Consider the following 8,874-nt stretch of genomic DNA (forward strand, 5'->3'; position numbering starts at 1 on the left):
TGTGAATTTTGTGAATGTTATAAAATAAAGCCCCAGCTTATTGTAGTGTAATTGTGTTAGCGAGTATAGTGGCATTGTATTGCAATGACTGTTTAAAGTAATATGATTTTATTAAGTGATGTATGATGGCAAGAAGCTAGTTACAGTCAACTCTCGATTCAACGACCTTTCACAGTTCCGGGGAAAAGGGTCGTTATTTCGAAGGGGTCGTTATTTGAATTTGCACCAATTTTCAGCTTGAAGGGAGCTCAAACGGACACAAAGATGCCTAGGAGATGGTAACATCATTTATCCTGGTAGTTATACAACCTGTTATGCACAGGATGCGTGTTCTGAGAAGGAAAATAGAACATGAAAAAGTTTTCACAAAAGAGAATTTAAAATAATGTTACTTTGTTTCAATTGTGCACAGTCGTTGCTTTTCCAGGAAATTCTTACATTTCTAGTTCATGAGAAACCCGTTTCCACTGAGACCTATGGAAAGGAAAACAATCTCTCGCTTATTGCAAGCGAAACTCGAAGAATCTTGACACCAGTCAGACTGGTGCCAGCAAAAGTCGGGAGATAATCGGGCAGAATGAATGTTGGATTTTATATGGGTTTACTGGAGCATTGTCTGTTACAAGATTAACTGGTAAGATTAGATCTCTCGGGAGAAACAAGACAACCTCTCTAGGTACCAGACAAAAAAAAAATAAAGGCAGGGCTGTAATTTTCGTTCTGGTTCGGCTGTGTAAAATACATCGTAAAAAAGTCACTTTTCTTTGCTTCAACCAACTTCATTCACCCTCCTTCCCCATTCAAGGGAGCAGTCCAAACACCTTCCTTGACTTGCATTGTAATCCAGCGTGAAAAAGGAAATGCGCAACTTGCGATCTATTTTCACCCGATCTATTTTCACCCAATGCGTATTGTAGGACAGGTCATTAAACAACGTGCCAGTTGATAATAATTCGGGTTTGGAATTGAATTTCACTTTAAACTCTATATTTAGTCCCGATTAGCCCATCAGCATAAAATGAACTGAAAACAAGCTTTATGAAACGGCGCATTTTCACATATCAAAATGGTAGATCGTTATTTACTCGCACGTAAATCGACGATTTTATGTTGGATTTAGGAGTATTCTCGATGTCAAACACCCACCCCTCCAAACGCTTTCCCCTTGAATAATGTCTTTTTAATCGGTCTCAGCGACCATTCCTACATTGAACACTTTTTTTTTCCTCCACATGAATGGTTCTGAAGAAAAGTAAATTAAATTTACGTTTTGCTTATCAGAAGGCGCAGAACATGAAGTTATTTTAACTCTTGTTTTGCTTTCTGGAGATCGAATTTCGTTATCGTCAAATCAAAACAGCTTTGCGAGATTCAAAACAATAACTTTTTCCTTCACGGGCTGGATGAGTCATCGCTGTTATCGGCAAGCAAGAGCTTTGCACACGCTAGACAAAACACTGGCGCCAGCTGCATCGTTAAAACAAGGAGACCGGCTGGAAGTTCGAGCAACAGGTGGCGGAAGAGAAAAGTCCCAGCATTTTAAAGATAACGCAACTGTCGAAGACGGAACTTTTAACAGCAGTGTAAAGAAGAAAGAAATGACCCTTGCTTTACGTTTTACCACGCAACAGACAATAATACGGGCAATATTTCCTATGCAGACAACAGCATTAAAAAAAATATATAATAAATAAATTTTAAAAAACAACTGAATTCTGCAATTATCAACATTGCCGTGCACACCAGTGGCGGAGAATGAGCTGGGGAAAGGGTAGAGGGTCACCTTTTTTTACTTGTTCTATGGTTCTTGTTCGTTTTCAAGAATATATCCAGAACTGGTTACCCCATTTTAGACGTCAAAGGAAAGGAAGAGGGTGGCTCCTTTTCCACCCTCGCCTGTAATCAGCCCGCATCAGCAAGAAAATCGTGGCTGAAACAATCTGCATCGCCCCCCCCCCCCACGTTTGCTGACAGAAAAATATGGAGAAGTCAGTCAGCCAACGGAACACTTTTTTGGCAGATATTACGACATCGACACAATTAGGAAAACGTATGAAGTGGGAAACGGGAGTTATGATGCACGTAAGAGCGAAGTAAACTTTGGTGGAAACCTGGATGACAACGCATTAAGCGGGTTGACGATTTTTAGTTCACCTATGTGGTTTTGATTATCTCTAACAGTTTCGCTTTTTTATGAAGTGTTGCAGGGAACAAAGAACACGTTTTGAATGAAAGCGGTTACCGGAAGTTGTCGGCTACAAGGCCGAGAGTTGCTCACTCACGGGAACCTGCTGAACTCTAGGTCAGAGCTGGACAGATGGGCCAGACTTCCAGGCGCCACACATCTGTATTTTCGAACATTCCTGCGATCTTATCTCTCAAGGTGGTGTATTTATCGATGAAAGAGCTTGACCTGCCATACACATTGGCAAAGACTGCAAGTCCAGCAGTCATTTCGGGCTGCTCCCACCCTTCCCCGCGAGTTTTCAGCAGTTCTTAGGACAAGGAAACAAGTAAAGTCGATTTAAAATAACATCCAAGCACATTCGATCTTCTCTTCTCGCCTATCCAAGAGCAAGCGTGACAAAACAAGCCTGGCGCGTTGGGTAGCGACAGTCGGGTGCGGGGTAACATTGGTGCACTTGAGGGAGGGGAGGGCAGAGGTCAAGTGCTATTGGATATCACTCAAGCATGGTGTGGTGGTGTCTATTTTTAGTTCAGACCTAATTGTGAGCGGTAGAGCGCTCGTAAAGGGAATGAGTGGAGGAAAAAAACAACGCATTTTTCGGCCGATTTCCTTCAATTTTTCAACTTTTTTTTTTCAAATTTTTCTATCTTTTTCTAAATTTTTCACGGTTCCCAGGAAAAGGGTCGTTACTTCGAGAGGGTCGTTATACCCGGGGTCGTAGAATCGAGAGTTGACTGTATTTTGTTTTGCTAATGGCTCGTCCTGAGAATGCTCAGTGTAGCAGTAAGGTAAAGGAATCGCATAACTCTGCTGCACAGGGAGATTGGGTATCTACCATGGTGGTAATCTGGTGTCGTGCGCCAAAGGGAACCTCGCAGGCTGACGCCTTAATTATTTTTCGTTTTGTCTACCCCTGCTGTCATTGTAATCCCCCACTTCTACTTTTACAGGTGGCAGAAGAAATTTGGGTATGTGAGAACGGAACTGTGACCAAGTGGCGAGGTGATATCCTCTCATACAAGGATCATTTAAAACAAAAGATTACTAGTGAGAATTCTCAAGTAAAGAAACTGGTGAAATGAACATTATGGTCATTAGGCACTTATGTTCAATTGTTTTTTGCTATAATAACAATTTCACAACAAGAAGCAGATGTTTCCAAGATATGTTTTTTTCTGTACTGATCGTGTTGATGTGGATGAGAGTTTGTAGTTTTTAATAGCTCTAAAAGGAAGCAAGATTATGGATTTTTTTTAAAAAAAAGAAAAAGAAATCTCTGTATACTTGTTGCATGTAGCAAACTAATGTAAGTCTGTTCTTATAATGTTCTGCTGTTTGTAAACCAAATTATACTCTGTACTAGTGTTGGATGAATTCCCATTCCCATAATGTTTAAGTAGGTGCAATTATAGACATAGTAATGCAATTTTTCTTTTTTTTTTTTTTGCTTAGATAATGAAGTGGCATATTTATTGTGGTTTATTTTCATCTCTAGAAATAATGGAATTTGTTGTAGCAATATTTATTGATGCATTGCATCGTAAAAATAAATTTTTGCTGTGAAACATGGCTTCTCAGTATTTTAGTGGTACTTTTTTTTTTGTATTTTATGTTCTAGAAGTAATGTTATCTGCAAGAAATGGGTTAGTTTTTGAGAAAATAATGTAAATTGTAGCCGGTGAATCTTTTTCCTTCTGTATATCTGGAAGTCCAAATTCACAGAAATCTCTCTTGTTCACAGTATCCTCATTGTAAGCCGTATCTGATGTTAAATAATGTGATATGGAGATCTCAAGTATATTTCAATGCTGTGTTTAATGTCCTCTTCTTAGGAAATAGCTTGTTAAAGTAGTAAAATTCTATTTGTAATCTAAATTCATTTGAATCTACATTTATTATTTCTTCAATCTGTAGTCTTTGAACTCAATTCAGTGGAAATTACACTAAAATGAAATTAGACTAAAGAGATGTTAGTGGAGGCAAATATCTTCAAATTTATTTAAAAAAATCCTTATTGTTTCTGATCCTTACTTATCCGGTTATTGAAAATAAATGTTTACGCTGATAGTGGTAGAAGTTAAATACTTGCTATTTGTTTAGTATTTTATTGCACTTGTTTATATTGTGTTTTAGCTTTACAGTGAGAATTATACAAAGAATGATATGTTAATTATTGAAGATTATTTGCACGTATCACTAAAGATAATTGGAAATTCTTATAGGACACGAACCATATTACTGAAAACTATGAACAAGGGTATGAAATATACAGACTCATAAGCTACAAATCTTTAAAATAATATATAGAAAAAAGCAGACCACAAAATTGCACTTAGAAAGCTGACAGAATCGCGAATGAAGAGACTAAGTGACTCGAATTACTTATACGAAATATGGAAATGCACAAACAAATTAGTGTATTGTATTGACATGCACAATAGTACTTTACATGTGTATATGAAAAATGACACACTTCGGTACAGATGCCTGCTTGCTATAAATTTGATCATGAGATACCTCTCACCTTGAATCCTCAGGATCACTGACACAATACATCAGAACAGATAATGCTTTGTTGATGGTAAACACCTTATCTAAGTTCCTAAACAGTTGTGGATGTGATGCTTACAATACAGGGTTCACTCTGGCGACACAGTGACACACAGATAACCTTGACAAGACTATCATGAAGCTGGTTTTACTCTTCCAGTAATTTACCGAAGTGCATAATGCAATATCTTGTTTGAATGAGAATGAACTTCACGAATTAATCATTTCAGGGTGATTTGGCCCTTTCTAATGTTTTCCGAGGCATGATATAGGTGTGATGACATTTCAAAATTGTCACACATTTGTGCATGATGTAGTTTTATAAAGGTTGCGATTTTTTAACCAGCGATTTCCTATAAGGTGACATTTTTCGCAATATTTATAAAAAAATATGTTAATGGTATGATTTTGAAACTTAATTGTACTTCAAGTTGGAAACTCAGGTTTATCCCAAACCAGGAACTGAGTGTCAAATAAATTGTACAATATTTATTGGTACAAAGGTCATTAATTCGATGTGAAATGCATTACATGAAACAAAAATTATCTTCTATGCTTTGTATTTTTTCTGAGGGTCATGTATAAGCTCTCTCTGGTTGATTTTATTATGCAAAATTATATTATTTTTGTTTTATGCAGGAAATTAGTTGAAAATATTAAAATACTACTGCAGAAGTGGGCTTATGTGAATCTTCACCATTCAACCATAATAGTACGAGCATAATAGGAGTAGTATATTAGTAGTGTTACTTTAAGAGCTTACTTACACATAGTGGTATAACTTGTGAAAGAGATCTTGGAATAAATGCAAAAGCTTTTACGCAAACTATTAAAAATGCCGATTTTACCATTCTTCTACATCTCCTGTATTTGTAGCATAATATTAATGATAGCATAATTGAAACAATTTGTATAATTAAATGACAATTACAGTGAAATGATCAAGAACTTCGTTGAAAACAGTTAAAATGGAAACTTTATTATTATAAGTAGTGACTTAAACATGAAGCTAATCACAAAGTTACAATAGCAGCAATTGTATGTACATATAGAATTATTGCAGGTATTTTGTTTTTAATCTCAATACTCATTATAGAACAGTTAATTTATTTCTTAAATTACATCTCATTAGCTTTCAGGTAGTATTTCGATGTAATAACTTCAGCAATCGTCATATGACCATATTTTGGACAGTTTGGTATTGCTGAAGATATTTTGGTATTGGTGTGTAACAGTTATATAAAAAAATCTGTGTAAATAAATGTAAAATATTGAGGCTTTGAACAAATTATGACAAAAATGGATAAATTGAATAAATTGATATCTGTGCACCTGCATATTTTCTTGCCTCTATATAAAAAAAATGGATCTTGACTTGTGAAAATATTTTAAGAATAAAAGGCATAAGTAGATGAGTTTTGTGAATATTATTTGATATCCTTTAAAATGGGCATGCTGTGCAGATATATGACAAAATAATATTGAATTTAATGCTAATGGATAATCGAACATTAATTGAAACAATAATTTCAAATCTGAAGAAATTATTGGACCACTTTTGCTCAAATAGTGGATCGAATCTTCCATGTTAGAGCGTGATTCGCTCAATTATATAGAATGTGAAATATCATTTCAATGGGACAATAATCGTACAAATATATGTGTAAAAATTCATCCTGGTAGTTTCAGCACATAATCATCTATCCATTTTCATATATTGCTATGTATTGGTAAGATACAGACTAAATTAGATTTGAACGTGAAGATGGTGATTATCTTCACTTCAGTTTCAATTTCATCGAGTCTTTCACTTCACGATTCATATATGAAGGCACACTACTACAGAAAAATTATGGTTACACGAAAACTACTGACCTTCCAGCGTATACCGATAGTTTGAATGTTCGAGCGTTATTCGCTCGAGCAAAGAAGCTGTCCATTCAGTAATCTATCTAGTCCGACCCTGTGGCTGAATGGTTAGCACATCACGCTGCGACGCCAAGGGTCCCGGGTTGTTTGTGAATGTCCATTCATCATTTCATCACTCATCCCCATCTTCGCAAATTAGCCAAGAGGCACAAAACGCGAAATAAAATAAACTAAATCAAATCAAATCAAAAGTAATCTATCTAGCGGCATCCGTGCAAACTATTAGCCCTCGATGCAACACACTAGTTTGTACATTGTTTGCACTCATAGGTGACATTTATATACTAATGGTTAGATTCACATATTTTTGGTAAATAAAAAGGCAAAATTTCGGTACAAAAATTGGGTCAATTTCGGGTTCAAAAGTGGTAAATAAAATAAAAATATCGGTGTTATAGCGGTGAAAAAATGGATGAAAAGTGGTATATAAAAAGACACATTGGTTTTAAAATTGTGAAAATAATCCTAAATTTGATTTAAAAACTACACTTATTCCACAGAATTAACATTTCACTTCTAATAGCACATTTTTGTAGTTATCAGAGTATTAAGTTTATTTCTGTGTAAAGGAGTCCATTTTTGCTTTTCCAATATTAACAGCAGAATTAATCAATTTTCCGGGAATTGCATAACTCTCAGGATAATTCAGACCTCGGAAGGTGTCGCGTCTGTGAATAAACCCTGAATTTCGTGTTTAAGAGTTAATTTCGCTTTTTGCAGTTCATTTCGCATTATTTCGTGACAAAATATGGTCACAAAATGCACCTCATACCTTTCAAAAACATGAAAAATTAACACTACAATGTGTTTTTTTCAAATTTCGTTTTTTCGTCAAAAACGAAATATGCATGCCCCTACTAATGGTTTTTCTTTTTCAGTGTTTTAATTTTATCACAAAATGTCATTATTTCCTTATATAATTAAGTATACAGGGTGTCCAAATTCTAATGTTTTAAGCTTTATTTGCATTTAGCTCGGGTCATATGTAAACATGAAAAAGAACATAATAGAAAAGTGTTTTAAAAGAAATCAGTATGTCAATCTGCAATTCAAGTTCCCCACCATATTGCCTGCAGCTGCTGCTTTGCTGACAGGAAGAAATCAAGTGAGTTATGTCCAGCAGTCTGGGTGGCCATGGAATTGGCCACCTCTTTCAATCCACCTAGTGGGAAACTGCTGATTCTGCCTTTACCTCAAAGAGGCCACATACTGCCTGTAGGATGCATTATGTAGATAGTATTTATGGCTGTGTACACAAGATCTGAGGAAACATGAACTGCTCTAGCATATTGAGAAACATGATGTTCATTTCAAACTTCGTTACAGAAGTAGACTGTGCTTCAAACCCAGATTTTATGTTCTCAGATTACACATTAATTGTTCATGGTTCTACTGGTGCAAAAACGCTATAAAATATTACTGCATTTTAAGTTGCTTTTGTTTTTCACTTTGATATCCTGAAAAACGTAAAATCGAGATTCCACACTAGTGTGGTGACTGTGCTCGTGTGTAGTCAAATAGGTCTATCTCTTTTGGCACAAGTGGTCTTGTATTAAGGTCATCAGATTATTAAAACAACAACATTGGACGTTTTTCTGAAGGAAAAACAACTGAATAATGTACACATTTTAATATAAAAACTTTCTTTATAAGTAAATACAGTGTAACTAACTTACATAATATGGTGATACACACTGCAATGCAACCAAGCAGTCCTTAAGAATTCGAAGTTGCCACTACATCTTTCTTTTCAAATAACATTTTGTAGAAGTTTACACATGTGTAATTTAAAGTTCACCTTATTAATCAACATATCTCTCGAAAATCGTACTGAAAGAGCGTTCTTGTCACTTTTCACAAACCATTCAAATACAAAAACACATTTATTGGGGGCATTAATTCTTGGTAAACATAGAAACTCAATTTTTTTAAGAAAATTGGAATATGTCATTGTTAATGCTGAAATGTGAAATTAATGCCATAGATCATAGTAATAATACAGAAGGTATATTGTAGTAATTCTATGCCAATATGTTGTTGTGATAAAAAATGGACATTTTGGCATCCCATTTTGCATTAATAAAATCAGGACAGACACTTGAAAAAGGGACTGTCCTGGCTAATACAGTGGGAGCCCCGAAAATTTCAGGTTAACCCATTATTCTGAGGTTAACTGGATAGCTACTTGAAGGAAATTGCAGGCTCCA

At 35.5% G+C, this 8,874-nt stretch overlaps 1 protein-coding gene across 1 annotated transcript in view; it reads left to right on the forward strand.

The window, feature by feature from the left end:
* Window positions 1-6,154, forward strand: part of LOC145996147 (ATP-binding cassette sub-family F member 2) — a 50,348-nt gene extending 44,194 nt beyond the window's left edge. Inside the window, exon 13 of the mRNA XM_083132487.1 lies at window positions 3,139-6,154. Within this exon, the coding sequence (XP_082988613.1) occupies window positions 3,139-3,270 (132 nt within the window). The 3' untranslated portion in view covers window positions 3,271-6,154. The remainder of the gene's footprint in view (window positions 1-3,138) is intronic.
* The last annotated feature ends 2,720 nt before the right edge of the window (window positions 6,155-8,874 follow it).

The sequence above is a fragment of the Lepisma saccharinum genome, chromosome 12 (assembly GCF_977018435.1).
Source record: "Lepisma saccharinum chromosome 12, izLepSacc3.1, whole genome shotgun sequence".
In the NCBI taxonomy this organism is placed as follows: Eukaryota; Metazoa; Arthropoda; class Insecta; order Zygentoma; family Lepismatidae; genus Lepisma; species Lepisma saccharinum.